The sequence below is a fragment of the Acanthisitta chloris genome, unplaced genomic scaffold (genome assembly GCF_000695815.1).
Source record: "Acanthisitta chloris isolate BGI_N310 unplaced genomic scaffold, ASM69581v1 scaffold776, whole genome shotgun sequence".
Lineage (NCBI taxonomy): Eukaryota > Metazoa > Chordata > Aves > Passeriformes > Acanthisittidae > Acanthisitta > Acanthisitta chloris.
The window spans coordinates 117,690-140,939 of NW_008678499.1; the positions used below are offsets into that span (position 1 = coordinate 117,690).

General features: G+C 44.2%; 1 protein-coding gene across 1 annotated transcript in view; it reads left to right on the forward strand.

The window, feature by feature from the left end:
- Positions 1 to 14,402, forward strand: part of LOC103804281 (mitogen-activated protein kinase kinase kinase MLT-like) — a 37,124-nt gene extending 22,722 nt beyond the window's left edge. The window contains 5 exon segments of the mRNA XM_009076884.1: positions 7,764 to 7,880; positions 9,387 to 9,461; positions 10,494 to 10,644; positions 13,730 to 14,203; positions 14,206 to 14,402. Coding sequence (XP_009075132.1) covers positions 7,764 to 7,880; positions 9,387 to 9,461; positions 10,494 to 10,644; positions 13,730 to 14,203; positions 14,206 to 14,402 — 1,014 coding nt within the window.
- Positions 14,403 to 23,250: the final 8,848 nt, after the last annotated feature.

Genomic DNA, 23,250 nt, shown 5'->3' on the forward strand with positions numbered 1-23,250 from the left:
TCATATTAATTTTTTTCCCACAAATTAAAAAAAAAAGCAGGGGACCACCAATTAACTCCAATATGGAGGGTAAAACAAACCCTGGCAATTGTGGCTTGAGCTGATTTGCAGAACTGCAGAGGGAATTTTCAGTGGCTTTCTCATCCTATGTGGCTCATTAAAATTTCCCAATCAGGGGAAGGTGTCTGTGTCAGCTTCACACGGATGAATCCCCAACCCCTTGAGAAGGATGGCTGACAGTCTTTTTGCCTTCCAGTGATGCCTTCTTTAGTCTTGGTCCTCAAAAGGGCAGATTTCACCATGCCATTGAATGTTTTCATTTTACTGAATGTGGCACAGTTTGACCTATATCCAAACATAAAGCCTTGAAGGTGGCTCACCATTTCACCTTATTTTTCCCCAGTTACCTTTCCCTCCATTTGACAAGGTGAGCAACAGAGCCTCCTCAAAACCATTTGCTAACTGTGTGAACTATTTTCTAGCCTTGGATATCCAAACTGCAATACATTTCAATGCTATTGTTTAAATATGTAGTGCAGAAGTGAATGTCCTATTAAGCCTACTTTAGAGAGACATTGTGACCAACTCTTCATGAGAAGCCCAGGCTGGCAAAATGCAGCCAGTACCAGAAAAAAAAAGTACTGAAGTAGTTGTAACTGGAATGCAGTTTCACAAGTGCTTGAGACTATTTCTGCTGCTTCTTCCTCTCCACCCTCCAACTATATCAACACTCATAAATCCTTTCTTTACATTCTTAAAAACTGTGCAAGGGCCAAGGTCTAGAATTTAACATTCCAGTTTTATAGTTTTTTGCTTGTATATATTCCCCATGCTCTGTAGGTATTTTAACCCACTTCAGTAAGTAAAGCTGGCAGAGGAATTGGTTTTATTTGACCCTTTCTTTGCAAGATAATTGCAGGTACTTTGACTTTCTAACATGAGGTTTTTTAACCTTGTCTCAAAACCTCATCTTCTACATCTTCTCTCTTTAATTCCATTTCAAAGCACAATTCTTTCACTACTAAAGACTAATAGTTAATGGAAGAATCAGAGTAGCTGTGTTTGTGTGCCATTTTCATAGATTTGCTCCTATTCTAACAAGAAGTCAGTAAAGGGGTAAACATTTTGTGAAGGGCCACAAAAAATTACCTAAGCTGTAAAGTCAAACCACAGCCACATTAAAATATTGCCAGCACTATTAAGAGCTGGTTAATGTAGTCTGCTGAGGAGGTGGATCAGTGCAGGTGATCTGAGTGCCTTGTATTTTCTTTCAAAGAAGCTTTTCTAGACCATATATTGCTTTTGCACGAGGTAGATGCTGCTTCAGCATCTCCACTGGGAAATTGAGACTGGATATTAGGAAAAAGCTTTTTCCTGTGAGGGTGGTGAGACACTGGCACAGGTTGCCCAGGGAAGCAGTGTTCAAAGCCAGGCTGGATGAGGCCTTGAGCAGCCTGGTCTGGTGGGAGGTGTCCCTGCCCATGGCAGGGGTTGGGCCTAGATGATCTCTAGGGTCCATTCCATTCAACCCTTTCTATGATTCTATGACTCGTGTTTCTTGCTTCCACCTATACGATCCTGCTGTTGCAAGCAGGATGCTCATGTGGATGATACCTGTGACTGCAACAACCTCTGTTTGCTTCTTATCACATGTCAAGGGCAGCCTTTGGATAATGGTAGGGCAAGGCTCAGGACCGCTGTGATTACAGAGCTCCCTGTTCTCAGGGCACCAGCATGTAGCAGTGCCCAGCGTGTTTCTTGCTTCCACCTATACGATCCTGCTGTTGCAAGCAGGATGCTCATGTGGATGATACCTGTGACTGCAACAACCTCTGTTTGCTTCTTATCACATGTCAAGGGCAGCCTTTGGATAATGGTAGGGCAAGGCTCAGGACCGCTGTGATTACAGAGCTCCCTGTTCTCAGGGCACCAGCATGTAGCAGTGCCCAGTATTTACCTTTGTGCTCCACTCCATCGTGGCACAGAGCTCAGCAGCACAGGATGGTAAAGAAAGGCGCAGTCAGGGGACAGATATTTTTGGTACCGCTGGTTGGTCTGTGTGGGTGTTAAAAAGGCCTTGTGCTTCTCCAGGCGAAGCTCCAGCCAGCCACTGCCTGTTGCCTTGCAGAGGAGTAAGGACTCCAGCTCGGAGGAGGCACCCAGGCAACTGATAACATAAATATATCTTTCACTGGCTTTGTTTCTGTACATTTTAAGACCATCTCTCTTGCAAGGCCTCCCCTCCGCCCCTCTTTTTTTCTGCCTGCACAGCTGAAACAAGACCGGCGGTGGAGCCACCTTCTCTTGCTGGAGCCTGGCTGGCAGCAGCCTGCCCTGACCTGAGACACCAGCCATTGTTAAGGGTATAACACATTTACATATTTTGCAATGAAACATCAGTTATTTGCATTACTGTGTCAAGTTTTATTTGATTCTTTCACCTAAAAATGACTCATTTTCCTTTCTTGTATTTTAAAAACCAACTACTCTAAGCTTGTTTGAGAATAATCAAAAATTGCCCATTTAGCTAGAAGTCATTTTCTTTTCAAAAGGCAAATGTTATTTAATCTTTCAGCTGTTCATTGTGCCATCATAAATACTTTCTTTTCAGCACAGTTGTGGGGACTGAAATGAGCCCACTAATTGCCTCCCATTTCGACTGACATGTGGTGGTTTAGTGGAAAGAGAACACAGCGGGGAGAAGGAAATAGGAGGCTGAGAAAATGAGAGCTAATTATTTTCACTGCCTCATGTCAGGCTCTGTGTCAGCCTTGTTTTTACAAACTGGAAGGTTTAGCACTAAATAAAACAAACTGGCGTCATGTTTTTATATACTGGCAGTGTCATGGAAGCAGCTGCACATCTCAAAGACAATATAATGCCTGCATTCGCATGGACACCATCTGACAGCCACTGTGAGCCACTGCTAATGAGGATATCACAGTGGTGCCAAGTGAAAGGTGCTGAATTATGTATGATTCTTCATCAGTGCAGCAATAGTCCTGTACATCATTATGAGACATTGTTTTGCTGAAGAGATTAAAACATTCTTAGTTCCAGACCCTGCAACCTATACATGCTACAAGAGGTTATTAATGGAATTTTTAGGGAGAGTTTCTTGTGGATTTCTTTTTGGTTAAAAATATCTCATGGGACAAAGCTGTGGTGGGTCATGACACTATATATATAAAGAAGAGAAGCAAATTAACCATAATTGTGTTATCTTCCTTTAAATCCAGTATAATAAAATGTAGTGTAGCAGGGTGATACATAATGATAAATAAACCAAGTGCTGTCACTAGATGTTCAACTCTAATGCCTTTAAAACAGCAGGTTTCAGCAGCTGAGATAGATAATAGCTAAGAATGTAAAGGAGCTTCTGGGGACCTAAATCATCAACACACTACTACTTTTAGGATCAGCATGACCAACATTTTGTTCATATTTGTTTCATCTTGCACTGCATCTTACTTTTCTTCTAATATCCAGTTACCTGCTATAATGCTGTTTCCATTTCTTCTTCAGTCTTAAAAAACAAAACAAAACAAAAAAGTTTATTGCAACCACTGATTTTAAAACAAATCCTGGCTTTGGGCCCCCTTGGAAAATGAAGTGCCTTCCCAGCAAGGGTTTTAAGCTGTTGTTGCTGGACACATTTGTTGTTTAAAGCCTGTACCTGATCTTTTTCATTGCTCTTTCAGTTTTTGTTTTAGGTGTTAGCACATATGGGGCTAAAGGAGTATTGTCACCACAGTGCACTGGAGACTTACTTTTAAAATGTTCTTATTTTCTGTTTCAAAGCTGAGGAGAAGCAGCTCAGACACATGTGTGATTTGCTTTTCTTTTCTACAATCATTTTCAGAGTCTGCTGATTTACTGGCTTTGTCAAAGTGTTATTTGGAAGTGTTTTCACACAAAGTTTTGCTGGTTGTGCCTCTCAGTTCTGAAATTAGATTTATTTTTTTTAAAAAAAAAGATGAAATTCTTTGTTTCAGTCAAAATCAAGCAGGTAAATGTTGGGAAGTATTTTAATGCTTGAAGGCTAAGATGTCCAGAGAAGTCTCTTTGAAGCACTCGTGTAAGTGTATTTATTAACCAGGCATTTTGAACAAGCCATTTCCAAACCCCTTTCCCATGTACATCTGGCACTAAACGTCATCTCGATCTAAGGAGTCTTATGGCTACAATTCATCAAAGAATTGAAATTCAGCTTGGTTATTCTAGCCAAATTCTTGCTTAAGTGGACGAGCATCTCCCTCCTGTTATAAGAACCTAGAACTCTGCTGGAAAAGAGGAAAATATGTCACTTCCTTTCTGCAGCACATGAATCCTGCATTATTTATTGTACGGTTGAACAAAATGATTACCAGATTTGTAAGACAAGTAGCCACCTACTTATTTCCTAAGTGTCTTGATTCAAGTCACCTTCCTTCCTTCCTTCCTTCCTTCATCCAACCAATGTGGATTTTATCACCTAGTTTTGGGGAGAAGTTTCTTTAATTTGGTAATTCCCCTTTAAAATTGGGGCTTAAATAGCATTCTTTGGTGTTTAGAATTCCCAGCTCAGAAATGTTTACATTTTGAGAAGGTAAAGGTGGCTTTTAAAAGTAATAATTATAAAAAAATAATCCACAACTATCCAGCCTCTCCTCCCCTTTCTTGCCTCTATTTCCTTGTCTCTTTCTCTTTCTCCCCTATCCAGTGATGATTTTATAACAGAATGAAAACCTTTCCAAATAAAAGGAGACATATTTTTGAGTGGCCAGAGGGGTTATGCCCAGTAATTGGCTCTTTTGGTATCTATGCAATGTGTCTGGAGAGGGCTCCAAGGAGGACTGAAGGTTTGGGCACTGGCTTTGAAGGAGAGGAGACTGTGTGTTTTTCTCTGAAGCTGCAGTTCAGAGCTGGGGAAGGCAGTATTTGTGCATCCACTGCTGTGTGGGGCAGCCTGACTTCTTACCACATGGAGAGGGATCAAGTGTGCATGGCAGATCTAGCTCTGGCAGGTGCCCACTGCCTGCCAGACCCTAGATGTACACAGCTTGTCAGCCTTTTCTTTAGAGAGGGTTGGTTGATTTATTTTGTTTATTAAAATGAGCTCCTGTTTGTCAGATCTAGTCTGCAGGGAAAAATGAGTGAACCTCACAAAATCCTGAATCATGTGGGCACAGGAGTCCTGGCACAAGGTGCAGCTCTGGCTCTCAGGTGCTTGGCACTGGTCTTATGGCAGGAGATGTGCTGAACTAACTGGAGGGTGGTACTTCATGTCAGTATTGTGTTCTTTCCTTGGCTCAGATGTTTTTCTAAAACTGACAAATGTCATCAAGCATCTTGTCTCTAACCTCAGGTTCAATTTGCAATAGCATGAATGTAGGAAGTTCTGCAAAAAAATCTGGCAACAAGAAGGGTGTGGGTAGGGAGAGGAACAGAGTTCGAGAGGTGAGGAGGAGTCAAAGACAAGTTGCTTCACTATTACTGCTCATTTCCATAGCACATGCAGTGCTATGCAACTGTCAGGGCCAGTGTTTTGTGCTCTACCTACGTGGGACAAGACAGACATTAGCCTGGGTTAGCTCACAAACCAAGAAAGCAGGACAGAAATGTGCAAAGAGACAGTCTGTGATTAAAAAATGAGGCACAGGGTGACTTTGGCACCTTATCAGGTTACACAGGAAGTTGAGGGCAGAACTGGAAACTGAACTTGGTGCCTCTGAGTTTTGGTCTGGTGCCCTGACTGCTGAAAAAAAAAACCAGCACTCAGCACTGGGGCAATGTGAAAAACAACTCACATGTCCACTCTGCTCATTAAACGTGGAAGCTTTCAATGGGGACAGATGGACACACAGGGCCAAATGCTTTCAGAAACATAATTTCTTGTGGCAGTTTGGAAATGGTTCTACTGCAGTTTTCTTTTACCTTGGAATTGCCAATTCAATGCCTGATTGAAAGCTTTGAGACTTCTGCTGGGGCAATGTGAAAAACAACTCACATGTCCACTCTGCTCATTAAACGTGGAAGCTTTCAATGGGGACAGATGGACACACAGGGCCAAATGCTTTCAGAAACATAATTTCTTGTGGCAGTTTGGAAATGGTTCTACTGCAGTTTTCTTTTACCTTGGAATTGCCAATTCAATGCCTGATTGAAAGCTTTGAGACTTCTGAGGACTGAGCTTCTATATTACATTTTTGAGAGACGCACATGCAAACGCAGATAATTGCATGTGCGAACAGATACTTCTTCGGCTGCTGTACCTTTGTGTGTGCAAATAGCTGCTTATGCAAGCCCATGGCCCAAGTGGCCATCTGTGTCCCCATTGACAGTTTTTACATTTTCTGAGCAGAACTGAGGTGAAGACTGCCTCCCACAAGGGCTGAGTCCACACCTGCCTGACCAGTGGCATGTGGCAGGGATAGACCCTCCTGGACTCCTGTCATGTCTGGAAGAGCTCCTGTCTCTATGAAGGGAAGATTCCCTCCTTCCTCTATGGATATGGAGACACTCTGTTTCACTGTAGCTCTGTTGTCCCTCAGGGGACTGATTTTTGGAACAGCTCAGTGCACCAGACTATCTCATCCCCAAAGCACCTGCTGGGCACACCAGCAAATGTTGGCTGGTTTGCACCATGTACAGGCAGCATCATAGAATATTAGGGGTTGGAATGGGCCCTAGAGATCATCCAGTCCCAACCCCCTGCCATGGGCAGGGACACTTCTCACCAGACCAGGTTGCTCAAGGCCTCATCCAGCCTGGCTTTGAACACTGCCAGGGTTGGGGCAGCCACTACTTCCCTGGGCAACCTGTGCCAGTGTCTCACCACCCTCATATCTAGCCTCAATTTCACTTCCTTCAGCTTGAACCTATTACCCCTTGTGCTATCACTGCAGTTCCTAACAAAGAGCCTCCAGTCCCCAGCAGGAGCCTCCCTGGCCACAGACATGAATCTAAGCTCCATCACTCAGCCCATGCAGGACGTCCTGTAGGATGGTGCCAGAGCTGTCCCCTTTTGCAGGCTTACATCTGTGCAAAGCATTGGATGTTGGCCCTGTGTTCAGTTTAGGGGATTATTTAAGGTTACCTTTTATTGCTTTGGTTTATTAGACTCACTGTGATTATTTTCTATGCTCAGCTTGCTTATAGTTAATAGTGCAATTGGAAGTGTGTGGAAGTTGAGGTTGCTCAGTGTGTCTCTGGGCACTCAGTGTCTGAAATAATCGAGCTGTAATAACAAGCTCATCCTCTTGCCCACTGTTTGAGCAATTGTCTTAAAGGAATTTCACAGACTCTCTGGTCATTTGTCCCTGGGTTGATGGGGACAATGCCCTTGATGCTGGCTGTGAGCACTGACTCTAACCCTAAGTGTTCCCACCACTGCCCTGTCCCTGCACATCCGTGGGTGTGAGGAGCTCCCGAGCCACGTGCTCCAGTGGGCTCTCTGTCCAGGTGGGGCCCTTCAAGGCATCCACACCTCTGAAGACATTCAGACTTGTAAATGAGACAACTGCCTCTCAAGGTGAGCTAAGAGAAGAGCGAACAAGAGAACCAGGGGTTTTCCATTATCAACACTTGGAAACTTGCGTATCCTAAAATATATATATGTCCCTTAACTTTCTCCTTGAGTTATTTTCCCCCTCATATATTAAGGATGAGGTTTGGGTTGTTTCAGCTTTTGGTTTTGTTTCTTTTTGGTTTTTGGTTGGGTTTCTTTTTTTTTCCTATCTGCATTCTAACAATCTAGCATTCTGTTTTTTTATTATTCATAGGATTGTAAATGGAAAATGTACATGGAGATGGACGGGGATGAAATTGCAATAACCTACATAAAAGATGTGACATTCAACACTAACCTACCTGATGTAGAGATTTTAAAGATGACAAAGGTATTTACAACCTTAAAGCTTTCACGAATTCACAGATCTCAAACAAAGACATTAAAATACCACAGCAGTCGACTTTTGTGCTTGCAGAAGCTCAATCTCTTGACAGCTTTTAAATAAAATGCACATTTTAAACAGGTTTGTATCATAATAGGAGTTAGGTATTTTGGTTCTCTTTTAAGCTGACAATAATGTTAACAATAGAAAAATAAGAGAAGGAACTAATTTATATTTTCTTGTTTTAATTCTATGTTATATCCTCTGAATTTATTAGCCCTTTGAAAGCAAAGAATGTTCAAAAAATTGCTTTCCTTTTCAAGAGAAGAAACTGATTTAAATGTTCCAGAAACTTCATGTGATTTGTCTGGGGGCTTTTTAGGGGGGGGGTGTTTCTCTCTTTTTTTTTTCTTGCCATGGTTTTAGAACTTTTACACGGTTCTGAAACTCTTCTTTCATGCAGTGATGGATTGCAAAGACAGAAACCCTTTGCAGACAGTACAGTACTGAACATCTGCGATAATTCAGTGTCACTGGGCATTTTACCCTGTTTCAGAATCTGCCTGTAAATATTTACCAGCAAGCATGTAGACTGCTTTTCCCTAAACAACAGAAGCTTTGCTAATGCAGAGGGCATTCTGTTAGCTGTTATTTTAATTGTTTGTTTTTATTAATATGCTCCAATAATAGCTAACAAAATCAATTTCTAACTGAACAAATATACAGCTTGATTACCAATTAGAATGCTGCTCTAATGTGCCCTGGTAAAAACACTCAAACTCATGAATGCTTTGAACTGTGAATTTTGGGGGCAAAATTTCTGGGGGAGCCTTTGCTTATTTTTTCCAAAGGAAAAAATGAAAGGCAGATTGTCAACCAGCCAGAATTCTAAGGGAAATGTGATCTAGGTATATTTGTCAAAAAGGTTTCCAGTATTTAATTCATGCTAATGTTATTTGTATAGTTTAGTGATTTCTGGAACAACACTTGTGGTTTTTTATTATTATTATTGCTGTTATTGTTATTATTCAAAATAGTTTTCTGTTTAATTTTCACCTTGGACATTTCAGTTTTTCCTTAAGAGAAAGACTTACAGTTAAATAAACTAACAACTAGGTATGGTAACATTAACTTTTCACATATTTGATTTTTCTATTTGTTAAGGAATATCTCTGAGAATCTGGACCCTTGTTCTTGCTGGACTCTGTAAATCTAGCAGAAAAAAAACCCTGTACATGCACAAAATGTTCATGGCCCCATGAAAATATTCCACGTTGTCTCACTTACTGCCTGTTACGCATAGAAATCTCTTCTCAGTTTTCTTTTGTAAACAAGGAAGTAAATATTTCCAAAATATATTGCTTTGTCTCATAACATTTTAAGCAAAATATTGATGTTAACAATGTGGGAAGGGGTGAAAATTGGCTAGTGTTGGAAATATCTCTGGGGTGTATCAGGAACAAGTCAGGAGATGAAGAGCACCTTATAAAATTTCCCCCGTGTTTTTTTCAGCCACCATTTGTAATGGAGAAATGGATTGTGGGGATAGAAGAACACCAGTCTGTAGAATGTATTGTTACATATGAGGTAAGCTCTAAGAAACAAATAAAATTGTTTATCCAAGATAAAACCTACACAGGAGGTGTGGAAAAAGCATCCTCTGGCTTTGTTATATCCTATAATCAGCTCTCAGCAGCCTATAATTAATTGTAAAACCAAAGTTCGGAGCAAAGCTGAATGAAGTTTACAGAGACAATGGCCTCAGAGTGCTGCCGGGGATGGCTCCTCTTCTCAAGGACGAAAGCTCCTTTTGGTTGAAGTGTAATGGTCAGTGTTGTTTGCATTACTTGAAGAGGCTGGTTTTTATCTTTTGAATGCAGTGCTAATTAGGAGAGCAGAGAAGCAACAGGAGAAGAAAGAAAATGAGAAAATAAAAGTAAACTAAGATAAAACCCAGAATACAATTTAATGTGATAGACATTAGCTGTTGTAAAAAGAGTTTGCAGTTACATACAATAGTGTTTTTATAAAGGCCAATGCTATACATCACAAGGAAGCTAATAATTGAGATTCCAGCTCTGTCCTGAGTAAGGATTCAAGCAGTGATGGAGAGACAGGAAGTCCTGGCCCTTGCTTGCCTGTCTCAAAAGTAAAGAACAGTAGTTTTCTTACAGCCTGAAGTTTCTCACAGAATCATATGCCCTTAACAGCAAACTGAAGAGCTTGGTACTCAAGGAAAACTTTGTTGCAGATCCCTCTGCAAAAAGACCTGCTTAGTCCTACCTCTGTTAGCAGAAAGCACTATGCTTTTGATGCTCACATGAGTAGAACTAGTAAAATGCATTTCTGTGTTTGTAGAGGAAGGCCTTCAGATCTTTCCTCCACATGGTACAAAAATTGAAACAGTTATTTGCTACCACAATTTTAGCATAATCACAAAGTACCAGCCCAAATTATCTAGTCTAAAAATACTTGAGAACTGGATAAGTGTTTTTGCAAAATAGACTCTTTATTGAAAACACTGCTGCTGCTCAGGCATTAGTGGAAGTTCCCTCACAGGAATGCTTAGTGGGTTGTATGTTGTTATGTCCTCACATATGTTGTGTCCTTCCTGAGCAGAGTGATGTTAGAGCTCCCAAAACCACCAGGCACATCCAAGCTATCTATTGGAGCAAGGTGAAAGTGCAGGACGAGGTTGAGACGGTACAGCTCATGATACAGACCTCACTCCCCAACTCAGAGGGGAATTCACGGAGCAGATCCGACTCAGGTAAGTCAATCCATGTGAATTTCATTGCTGACACGGGCAGGCCATGGGAGAACAGCAAAACGTTAATGCCACTCTTCCCTTCCAACAACAGAGCACATCTTTCAGCATCAGCTACCGCTGTGGTCCCTGTGATGCTGTCATAGATGCGTGCAAGAGCACACTGGCATGCCTGATTTAGCTTAAAGACTAAACTTCGGGCAGTAACATGTTCCATATCACAATGTAATTTCATAGAATCGTAGCATTATAGAATAGTTTGGGTTGGAAAGAACCTTAAAATCCTTTTGTTCCAAGTGTCCAGCTATGGGCAGGGACACTTTTCACTAGACCAGGTTGCTTAGAGCTCCATCTAACCTGGTCTTGAACACTTGCAGGGATGGGGCATCCACAGCTTCTCTGAGCAACCTGTTCCAGTGCCTCACCACCCTCACAGTAAAGATTTTTTTCCTAATATCTTATCTAAACCTAGTCTCTTTCCTTTTGATGCCATCCTTCTTGTCCTGTCACATGCCCTTGTAAAAAGTTTATCTCTATCTTTCTTGTAGACTCTCTTCAGGTACTGGAAGGCTTCAATTAGGTCACCTCAAAGCCTTCTCTACTCTAGGCTGAACAATCCCAATTCTCTTAGCCTTTCCTTATAGCCGAGGTGCTCCATCCCTCTACTCATCTTGGTGGCCCTCCTTTGGACTCAGTCCAACAGGTTGGTGTCCTTCCTGTGCTGGGAAGCCCAGAGCTGGATGCAGTACTTTCAGATGGGGACTCATGAGATCAGAAGGCTAGAATTACCTCCCTCACCTGTTGCCTCCAATTTTGATGTCCCTGATTAGCTCGCTTATGTTGGTGACCATCAGATCCATTATCACATCTCCTCTGGTTGGGCTCTCTATTACCTGGCCAGCTCTTCCCTCCTGCCTTTAGCCCCTTAGCACACAGGCAGCTGTGCATAGATGTTGTGCTTGGATAAAGGACACCTCCTGTAAGAGGTGTGTGGGTGCAGATTGCTTTTGCTCTGCCCAGTGCTCTTGCAGGGGGACACACATACCAAGGCTGTATCCTCAGAAGCTGCATATGAGGTGGCAAAAAGTTCCCTTTGGGCGATAACTCTGTTTTGTCAGGTACAATGCTGGCCTGTCTTCTTCACCAGACCACCTCCCCCGGGTTTAAAACACCACCAAATCCAAGCACAAAGTAAGGATAATACCTGTCTAATAGGCTAAAATAACCAGCAGTGAAGGTACTACTCTATGGGCCACCACACAGAGCATTTAATTCAGTGCACAGAGTTGGTGGCTCAGAGACCATGTGAGGAAGAAGCCCCCCAACCCATGAGAGGCAGCCTCATGGGGCACACTGGGAGGTCCTTGCTGGACAACTGGTTCCTGGGCTGGTTGGCTGTAAGGAGCAAGGACTGAACAGTCTGAAGGGAGACCCTCATTCAGGACAGCCTCAGCACTGGTCCCATGGGACATATGTTGACCACCTGAGTGTTGATAACAAATGAAGACCCAAACTCAAGTCCTGAGCCTGCTGCTTCCAGGCTTATGAGGTCTGTGTTTTACATTCACAGCCTTGGTAGGAGGGCACAGAGGAACAACAGAGGAGACAGTGTCTAGCAAGTACATTTCAGCATGCATGTTTCTTTCGAAACCATGACTTTGAAGGAGGTTAAGGAGCAGAGAAGGCAATTCCCATCTCTCTTTCTATGAAAGAAGGTTCATCTCTCAGTGCAGGTGGAGCTTCTGTTGGTGTCACTCACACTTTGACAAGAAAGACAGTTTCCTTTTGACGTATTTGACATTAAGTTGGAGTGATTTAAATTTCTTTGGATTCAAACAAAGTCTGGGGAAAGGAGGAATGGAAGAGATCATCTGTTACATTTTAACAGGAGTAATCCTAATGAGGACAGAGCTGCTACCCAGCTTCCACAAAATTCCCCATGGTCAATGCCATGTTCCAGTGAGAGGCAGCAAGGGTTATGCTTTCCTGTTGGAATGATATTAGCAATCTTTAAGGAGAAATCATTCAAATCTCTCTAGAGCAAAATTATTTTAGTTGCACCCCATGGCTTTTTGGCCAGAGCTGTGGCCTCGGATAAGAGGAATTCCTGGGTCTCTGCTTTACCCACAAAGTAGCAAACCAGGCAGTCCTTGCAGTTCAAACAGAAAATTTACAACTATTGTATTTGCTAAAGGCTTTCATGGAAACCACAGGACTGACTTTCAAAACCACTTCAGTCTGATCTCTGAGAGTACAACTTTTGTTATGACCCTGGGGCTGTGACAGTAGTGTAGTGGGAACTGTAATACCCCAAGCTGCTCACAGTTAAGCACTGCCTGAGCTATCCTGGCTGAAACCTGCTGCCTCACTGGCTTTTCCACATAGAGAGTTGGTTTTCTGCACGAAGCTGGATGCAAAGTGGATTGGCTAGTGAATTTGTAACAATTGAAGTGGCTCTGGTAGTTGTGGTGTGTAGCAGCCTGAAAAGGGAGTGAGAGGAGGTGAATCTGGCTGCCACAGACAGGGTTTGCACTGGGTCTGCACTGCCTCCACCTCTGCCCTCAGCTGCAAATGGCATGACTGTGCCTGATGGGAGAGATACAGGTGGCAGGCAATGCTGCAGAGGTGCTAGTACCTTGGGGTGTCCACTCCATGTCTGCTCTGGAGGTCTCCAGGCTCTTTTGCAATGAAAGCTATGGAGAAATCTGATGAGGTTCCAAAGAGCATCACAGGACATATTTAAAACCAGGTTGGGTTTAAAAAACTGGGAGACACTTGGGAGTGGGAACCCACCTAAACAGCCAAATGGATGGTTCAGTAAGTATCTTCTAGTATAAATTCCATAATCTGCACTGGCATCAGAAGTATTTGTATCACTTGCTATTTAAAAAGTCCGACATTATGTTCAACCGTAACACTGAACATACTCAAACCTAAGACCATTTGCTGCAAAGTTGGGAGGGAAAGGGTGGTTTGAGATATATTTAGGTTCTTCCAAGAGAAACCCTTATACCTAACCTCACACCTTCAGTATACCTGAGTGGTTTTCCGTCAAAAAAAGCTGACTCCATTTCCATTTCCCTGCCAGGCATCGACAGTCAGTGGATGCAGACACTGCGCTTGCACCAGATAGCAAGAGCTATTTCCCTCCAGCATGGACACCCCCACAGCCCAACCACAGTCACCCACTACCTGCCCTACCTCCACAGCCAGGACTCCTACGCTGCTGCCGTCAGGAGGACACGCGCGCCCGTCAGCCACCAGTTCACCTCCATCAGCCACTCCAGGAACTCCTCTCCCCTTTCACACAGTTTGGTGAGAAACCTCTCGAATCTTCATCTGAACTCGAAAGGCAGCAGTGCCTCCAGCACAGCCTCCGACACCCCTTCGGAGAGGGACAGGTCTGCTGGCAAAGGCAGGAACACCCCACACAGCGGTAACTCCCGCAGCTCCTCGGACGGGCGGCGCAGCGGGACCAGCTCCCCCGTGCCCCCACGGCACTCAGAGAGACCCAGCAGGACTTCCTTGCCAGGGGCTCCCCAGGGGTCCCAGCACCGCAGCCCCGCACGCCCCCGCCCGCAGCCATCCCTGGCATGCCCCCGCAGGAGGAGCGCGAGCCCCGGAGGGGCGACGGGGAGAGCAGAGCCAGCGAGGGCGGGTGGATAAAGGTGCAGCACACGAGGAAGCCCCACAGGCAAGTTGCTGGCAAGCCAGGGAAGGAGAGGGCTCGGGGGAGCTGGCGGGGCCGGAGGACGTTCTGAGAGAGGAATGTGGCCCTTTATGTAACTGAACGTTCAACCTAGAGAAGATACGCCTGCTCCTATTTCATTTGCTGCGCCGAAGCTGGTACCCACCTGGGCTGGGACCTGCCAGCGGATGGGGAGAGCTGCCACCTCTCCTCCTGTCACCGTCAGCACCGAGGAATTTCATTTGGTTTTCTCCCCTCCATTTGGCTGCTCATGTTCTCAGCTAACTGGATATCCACTCATTTGCTCGATACTTCAGTAATAAAATCAGTAAGGCACAGCCGGGTGCCACAACAAAAGGCTCTCTGTTTCATCCTTAGGGAAGGAGTTGTGCTGTTACCTCTCCCCTCATCTCACTTATGCCTCCAGATGCTGAGTCCAGCTCTGAGCAGGGTCTCCTCAGCACTTTCCTAGTCTACTTCTGCCAGGGCTCTAAGAAGAGGTAGCATTTTTATCAGGCAGCATAATCTGAAAAAAAAGGAACATGGAGACATTTTTCTTTAGGTCCACTTCAGCAGCTTCACTTCTCCACTTCCAGCTTGCCATCTCCTCTCGGGCATTTCTTACTTTGCTCCCTATTAAAAGCCCCAACACTAGCTACCCAACACCACTGTCACATACACAGTTGTCATCATCAGAAGGAGAATCAAAAACTAGGTTTTATTCTTTTTGGGGAAAAAAATAAAATTAGAGCAAGAAAAAGGCATTGCCTTTATCATAGTTACAACTAACACCACTGAGGTCTATGATAATGTTTACCCCTGGGCAGCTGGCAGTTTTTAATTGAATTTTTAAATGTGGCCAGACTGTGTCGCTTTTGTCTTTCAGTCTTCAGGTAGTAAAGACAAGGTCAGCAAAGTTTCTGATTAATGTGGTCTTTAGCTCTGCTGAGAACAAAGACACAGCTTAGACTCAGTTGGCGTCAGAAAGTTTCTTCGTGGCCTTTTCACTCCAAGTTGATTTCACACAATTAAAAAGGAAAAAAAAAGTTTGGGTTTCACAAGATGCAAGAGAGAAAAAAAAGAAGAAACAGATAAAGGAAGCTGAACCCAAAGCAATGCATGATACCCTCTGAAAACCAAGAAACTGTAAATTAGAGATGCCTTTGAACAGGTGCTATGGTATCATCTATCCCAGTACTCGCTAGCACACAGTTGTGAGTGATGCTGGCAGAGCTGCTGGCACATCACCCCCTGTGGGTGAGGGGGCTATCAGCATAGCCCAGTCACTGGACATCCAAAAGGATGGTGTAAATTCCCTGCTACACACAAAGGTCACTCCTAGGGGTACATGCAGCTCTGCTCCCTCTGGTTGCCACCAGCCCCAGTAAGGCTAAGTCCTGTGATGAGTTTCCAATATCAACCAGAGTGAACAGAGACTCACATTGGATGAACACAGACCAGGGTCCCTCAAAAACAATGGAGCAGGACACAACTGATACCAGGTGTCAGGAATCGGCTCTCTCATTCAAGTGCCTTTTCCTCTGACAACAGTTAAGATCAGAGAAAACAGAAGCTTTACCTGGAAGGGAATGAAGCCCTGTGGTAACAGTTTGCTGCTTTCTTGTGGCTTCAAACTGGCTGAAAGCATCTCAGGAATCACAGCTGGGCCTGCACAAATCCTAAGAAAGAAATTGCAAGAGTCTGGGAAGGTACCTTACCCTTCTGGGGTGATCAGGATGGTGGTGCAGTTGTACAAGCCTTAGACACTGTGTGGGCTAGTGGTGGCAATTCAGGTTTTATCAGCTGCCTCTGGTTGGCTGTCAAAATGTCCAGCAGGATTCCTCTGCTGGTTTTAAGCAATTTAATGATGTGCATAACTTTAATCAGCAATGTACTGTTTGTCCACATCTGTTGTATTAAAGTGTTCATTAGGATTTAAAGAAGGAGTGGATGGTATTGATCATGGCTATTAAATTAAACAATCACGCATTAGTGACTGGTCGGAAACCCTTTTGCTGCACCAGCATTGCTGGTGAAAGCAACAGTGTGTGAATTTGTCAAAAAAGAGAAAAGTCCCAGTAAGATCATAGAATCATCAAGGCTGGAGGAGACCTCTAAGATTATCAAGTCCAACCATTAACCATCAAAATCTCATTTTTATCACTCCTAATGTGGCTACCCCCTGTCTTGGCAACAATTCATTATAAATTAAAATGTGCTTACATTTTCCCTCCCCAGTACTTTATAAAGCTGAGCCATTTTTTTTCCATGTTTTACCAACATGCAGCTAGAAGACCATGCACAGCAATGTGGAAAATCAGACTGACTTGGGCAAACACTCAGCAAACACTCTTTGGAAAAGACCCATGCAGCATTTCCTTAGGATTTTCTTGCAAGTCTGTTAAAGCCAATCATATTTAAGTACCAGTATGCCTGGATTTGTACACTAGGAGCTGGGCACACTGCCCTCCATCCATACACATATCCTTGGCAGTGCTACAACTGCTACACATTTCCTCCATGGTTGACTCTGCAAGTGGCACAAAGTATCACTGCTGTAGAGCTGACTCTTGTTTTCCTGGCTTTCCTTTCTCTTGGTCTTCATATCTCCATGCACGGACATTGCTGTTTTCTTAATTCCCAAAAAGTACCTGAATTTTCCTTTTCCAGGGTTAAAAATGCTCTGAATTACAAGGAGCCAGCTCTGTGATAGTTGCTGGAATGGATGATGAAGAATAGCAGAGCTCATGAAGGCAAATTCAGAACTGGACATCCAAAGTGAGTATTTGCATCCAATGGGGACAATGTTTACAAAGTCAGATACAAATTGTCTTTTTTTTTTTTTTTTGCTTTAATTGAAGTATGAGACTCTGTCTGTCAGCGCTTACACAGAATTTGTTCATTCAGCAACATTTTACTCTTGGATCTCGTGGGAATCACAAGAGCTGCCCAGCTTTCTCTGGATGCCAGACATCAGGAAGGTTTCAGGGTGAACAACAGCATCTCTCCCCAGCTGCTGGTTCTTGACCCTGCTGGTGGGTTGGGAGGAAGGAAGTTGTGCTCAGCTCAGACAGGAAGAGCAGGTTGACCTCAGCATCATGGTTCTTGGTTTTCTGAAACCTTACAGGCTGAGGAAGTTGGGGCTGTTCTGCCTGGAGAAGAGAAGGTTGTGTGGAGACCTCATAGCAGCCCATCAGTATCTGAAGGGACTACAGGGGAGCCAGAGAGGGATTCTTTGTTAGGAACTGCAGTGATAGGACAAGGGGTAACAGATTCAAGTTGAAAGAGGGGAAATTGAGGCTAGATACTAGGAAAACATTTTTTCCTGTGAGAGTGGTGAGACACTGGCAGAGGTTGCCCAGGGAAGTAGTGGGTGCCCCAACCCTGGAAGTGTTCAAAGCCAGGTTGGATGAGGCCTTGAGCAACCTGGTCTGGTGGGAGGTGTCCCTGCCCATGGCAGGGGGTTGGGTCTAGATGATCTCTAGGGCCCATTCCAACCCCTAAAATTCTATGAGTCTATGATTCTAACAGCTGAAGTTCTCATGGCATGAGAAAAAAGACTTCTTTCTTCTTCTGCTAACAAAACATGTGGTTCAATTTTTCTCAGCTTGTTGGTTCAGGGTTTGGGTTTTTTTTGCCTTTTTGATATACCTAAGGATGTCTTAAAAAAGAAAAAGGAGGATGGAGAGCAGACACTTACACGCTGAGGTTAACAACCATTCTTTAGCTTGGCAGGGTGTCCCAGAGCTGGCTCTGACCTTGGTGGATACTGGCGTCCTAGGTACCCAAGTTTCCCCAGCAGCACTGAGGTACCTATCACTACCATCAGAGGGACTGGCAGTAAGAGCAAGTGTCCTCGGGAACCGCTCCATAGAGGGACAGACAGAGTGACTTCGCTCTTGGGGCATGTGTTCCCCATGTCCTGCAGCTCAGAGCTGTGTGCTGCTGTGTTGTGAACCAGCTGGCAGTTCCAGGGCCTCTGAAAACCCTGGAGCCCGCAGCACTTGAATGTGAGACTCTCTGGAGCAAAAATATTGCCCAGTCCAGCAAACACAGGCTGCTTTTGTTCACATACAGCATGGGTGTGAGGGGGCTGCCCACATGCAGCTTGCTCAAGAGCCAAAGGCCTTTCTGAAAGGGGGAGAGCTGCTCAGAGGGCTCTTGTAGGTGCTCGTCTGCCTGGGTGGGGAGAGCATGAAATGGCAGAGTAACCCATCACCCAGCTCAACCCCTCACACAAGCCTTCGCTTTACCCTCAGAGCCTTTGCAAATTCACAGATGGATGATTGTTGCAGAGGTGACAGCCCTCTGTCTGAACTGTCCAAAGGCCCCAAAATCATAAACAACTCCAGGCTGTTCCTCACCCTAACCCCTTGTGACATGAGCAGACCATCAATCCATCCCAGGGCAGCAGAGCTGCAGAGGCTGCTTTTTATGGCCTAGGCAGGAATTTCCCCCAGCTCAGTGTTTGATTTTGGCAGCACTGTAAACTCCCTCTCTTGCAACTTTTCTAGTTGTTGCTTTGGCCTCAAATTGATTTCAACAGACATACTAAAATGTAATGCCTGCACTGTGCTCCTCAGGAAGATAAACAGAAGTAACGATCAGAGTGGGGAGATGAGGTGGCCATCTGATCCCTTTTCACTGTCACCGGGTTTCAGCCTGTCCAACTGCTGCCACACTGCTGGGGGAAATCTGGTCATAGTTCCTGGGTGGGATGGGATGACTGTGGACCTGCTCATCCTGTGCTGATGCTGCTGAGACCTGCCTGCAACAGGGGGTGTGCCAGCAGCCCCTCTGTCTGCCCATCTACACCCAGATCTCAGTGATGCCATCCCAGCAGACAAAAAACTGCCCTGCTCTCAGGAATGGTGTTTTCAGGGCAGGGATTCACAGGTATTGTTGCTGCTGGTTGGTTTATTTCCACGAAATGCTAGAGAAAGCAAACCCAGTTCCTGTTCAGCTGTGCCCATTTGTGCCTCCCCCCAATGCTGCTGTGGCTGAGCTAATGTCCCATGAGAGACTGCTTTGTTGCCAGTGTCGGTGTGGAATGGGGATTGGTGTTTTTGGACATTGCCTACTTTTCAAAGAAAGTATTTGCTACTGCAGTTTTGCTCTATATTCCCTGCTCCAACTGATTATTTTCTAGCAGCTGGCCATGTCTGACAGCATGCTGGGCATGACCTGGCAACTTGCGGAGCTGATTTAAGGAGCATGGGTTGCCCAAACCCTCTGTCCCTCCTCACTCAGAGCAACAGCCCCCAGTCAGGGCACCCTTCACCTGTGTCCTCCTCTCTAGCTCAGCTAATGCTGCTGAGGATCAAACCCAATGTATTTTAAGACTTCTTATAACTTACAAACTTGCTGCCAAGAATACAGGATTGTGCATCAAAGATATACAACTGATTGTTTTTTATTGTGCTGGAGAATGCACTTTGGCATAATAATAATCATTATTATTATTATTACTTTAGGCTGGGAAGGACAGGCAGTGGCTTATGCAACTGTGGAAAAACCCCAAACTGAGAGACCTCCTGACATCTCATGTCACTAAAATGGAATCAAATAACTGTGCTACCTCTGAAAATTACATCTGACAGAATTATTTTCTGTATATGTGTCCACTGTAGAAGTGTTTTTACATAATATTCTTATTTAATGAATTGCCGAAGCTTAGCAGTTCAAGCCAGCTTGTTGCAAAAAGTTAGAGGTTAGAGAGGAGAAGTCTATTATGACAATAAGACTAACAAGGGTCTGCCAAGATCACTTTTGAGTATATGTAAACACAGGGCATTTGAGACAAACACGTCCCAAGACAGAGGAATGGCTCTGGGAGGCAGTGGCCGCCTGGGTAAAATGAGAGCTGGGGCTAAATCATGCAACGCTTCTCTGCAGCTCCCACTCCAGCACCACCTCCGCTCCTGCAGCCGCATCCCTCCGAGCCGCTCGAGGGTCGGAGCCTCCTCCTCCAAACTTAACGAGGTGCTGATGGGCGGCAGACACCGACTCTGTGCTATATGGAATGAAGTGGCTTAACACACCTGAGACTCAACACATATATTCCTTTTCCTGCCTCAGCCAGCAAGGTGAGGGCTCCCTGCAGCAGAGAGGGCATTTCCCTCATGCTGGGAAAAAAACACAAGGGCCTGAAAACTTGAGATGTGCCCTGGGGTTCCCCTGGCAGGCAGTAGCCAGCCCTGAGGGAGGTTTTCTACCTGTTCCCTCCTCACTTCCTCCCTCCCGAGAGCTGCCAGGCGAGAGACCCCTGGGGAGAAGGTTATGCCACCCCTCGTTCCCCCACTCCCATCCTCTCCCCCATCTTGCTGAAGGCTGGTGGAGGCAATGCAAAACAACATTTGCAAAGAACAGTGGCAAAGCTTAGCTGAAAGACTGCAGTAAGTATTTTTTATCATTTTCTGCTAGCCTCCTGTTTCCCTCAGCTATACATTTGCAGAGTACTTTGTAAGCAATTTCTTTATGATGTGACTATATGTATCTTGCGTCTTCAAAGGGAAATGTAAATCAAAACCCAACAATGCAAGGGCTAGGATCCTGAGCTTTTAGAAATGGCTGCTGTGCATCAACAACAGTGACTTTTGATGAATGCTTTTTGCTATGCATTTTGTGGAATGGCTAGAGGAAACTCAAATGAGCATTGTAATTACACTCCCATAATGTGCATCATAATGCTCTGGGTTCCAAAAGATCTGCTATGACTTACACTTGGAATCATCATTAAGGTTTCTATCAAAACTGACCACGTTTCAGCCATTCTCTTAGTGCACTGAAGAATGTAGTTTCCTAGAGGCCTTTATCAACTGCACTTTTTCTCTTACTAGACTGTATTTATTCCTTTGGTTTTCCTTTTCTTATTCTTTCCACTTTTGTGGTCTTGCCAGTTTGTGTCAAAGAAACACAGTATTGAATAGGATCAGACACGACCACCTTCAGTTCAACATACAGGATGCATTTGCACCCAGCCTCTACAAATAAGGAAATTACAGCAAAGCAAGGAGATACAAACCTGTTAAATTAAAAGGAGAAAATCTATTTCTCCTTGAAGAAAGAAAAGAGGAAAAAGATACTAATTGCATTGTGGAGGTATTTTGTGAAGCTGGTACAGTTGGTCTTACTATAAACTGATTGTACATAATAAATATTTAAATTAATATTTATTTTACAAAATCTGATTCTACCTACCAGAGCACAGTGTCAAAGTATTTACATTAAAAAAGCACTCCATAAAAATTCATGTCCAGCAAACATGTAGAGGTCTAACTATAATTAAACCTCCAAAAGTGGCTATTCTCCTGCTTCTGTATAAGAACAAGTGTCCTTTCTGGGTTGCAATCAATAGCAGGTTACCTCTTGTGCACCTTATTATGCCTTGTATAGTAGTGTGAGTCACTGGAGGGTGACACAGGAACAAATACGTGTGCTTGATCAGATCTTTTACAGAAACACACCTTACAGGAGGAAAACAATTAGTGTGTGTTATAGGTTACCAGTTTACATCATAAATCAATGTCTGATTATTTTAATGCAAAATGTTTTTAGCTTCATTTTATTTCACTAATGGTTTCAATAACACACTACAATTTGCTCAGATGAAGAGGTGATTGGACAGCTCTTACAGAAATTTTTAATTACTGTCATTAGTGGCTGCAATCTTTTCTATGGAGCTAAGATATGTGTTATTGCATTGTGCTACAAGTACTCTGTGGCCACGAGAATCTAAACTCTCCCTTTCCTCTGAAATGCTTACATCTATACATCTGTGTCACTGTGCAAGTCCCATCACAATAATTACTGGCATCACATGAACATTAGCTAATGTGTCCACATGCTGGTTTAGGCAGTGTGGTGGTGTGTGCCTCCCTCCCCACCCTTGAGTCACACTGTGATCTCAGAAATACTTGTTAGGCCTCGGCCTTGACGAACAGCACTTGGGCTAAGCTCCTCTTGAGGTTATCAGAAACACTGTCTGCTCCCATGAACCTAGGCTGTATAACAAGCTCCTGTTTTTTAATGAACAGCCTTGGAAACTGATTTTTCTTGCCTGAATAAAAACCCAAGTGGAACAAGATTTTTGTTATCAGACTTTCAGATAAAATTACTGACCCGAATTGTGACCAGGATGGAAAATTACTATGACTAAAGCCAACTCTCTTGCAACCCTCTAAACAGTGGTCCCAACTGAGACCCTTTGAGCCCCCCTGGACTGAAGTGGACTGTGACCAGCATCTCCCTCTGAGTGCAACGCTTCTCAGAGCTAGCAAACTCTCAAATGTGCTATACTTGGAGGACCACGACCAAATGATGGAGACTGGGCTGATACCCTCACTCCTCGAGGCTCAACCCTTTTCCTGTTGAGAAGATTCAAAGGCATCTGACATGAGTACTTGACTGAATTCAAGAAGAGTCCTGCCTCCAGAGAGAAAAGCTGCGTTGCAATGCCAATGGCCAAAATCCATGGGGTGACGTGGAGGACAGCACTCATCCTGCATCCCAGCACACCAGAAGTCACGTTAATTGTTTCTGACAATGGAGCCATTGTTGGAGGTCCATATTCTTGCTACTGCTTGAAGTTCCTAATACATAAACAACTTTGATTCCCCCAGATGGATGCAGAAAGCATTGCGTGCTCAATCTAACGCACATCCCTCTGTAATTTCAGCTGATTCCCTCAGCAGATCTTCCAAGGGACACTACTATGTACTGACAATTCATTTCAAGGACAAATGAGAACTTAACATATTATTTCCTTGGAAACACCTGATAAAATACACCAGATGGTCTTTGCTGATGTGTGAGCCCTGAGGGATGAGGTCACTGGTAGCACTGGACAGGTCATGCAGGACCTGGACTGGGGGACTGAACAAGCAGGGCTGTTTCTTCCTGTCCTGGTTTTAGCCAGGATG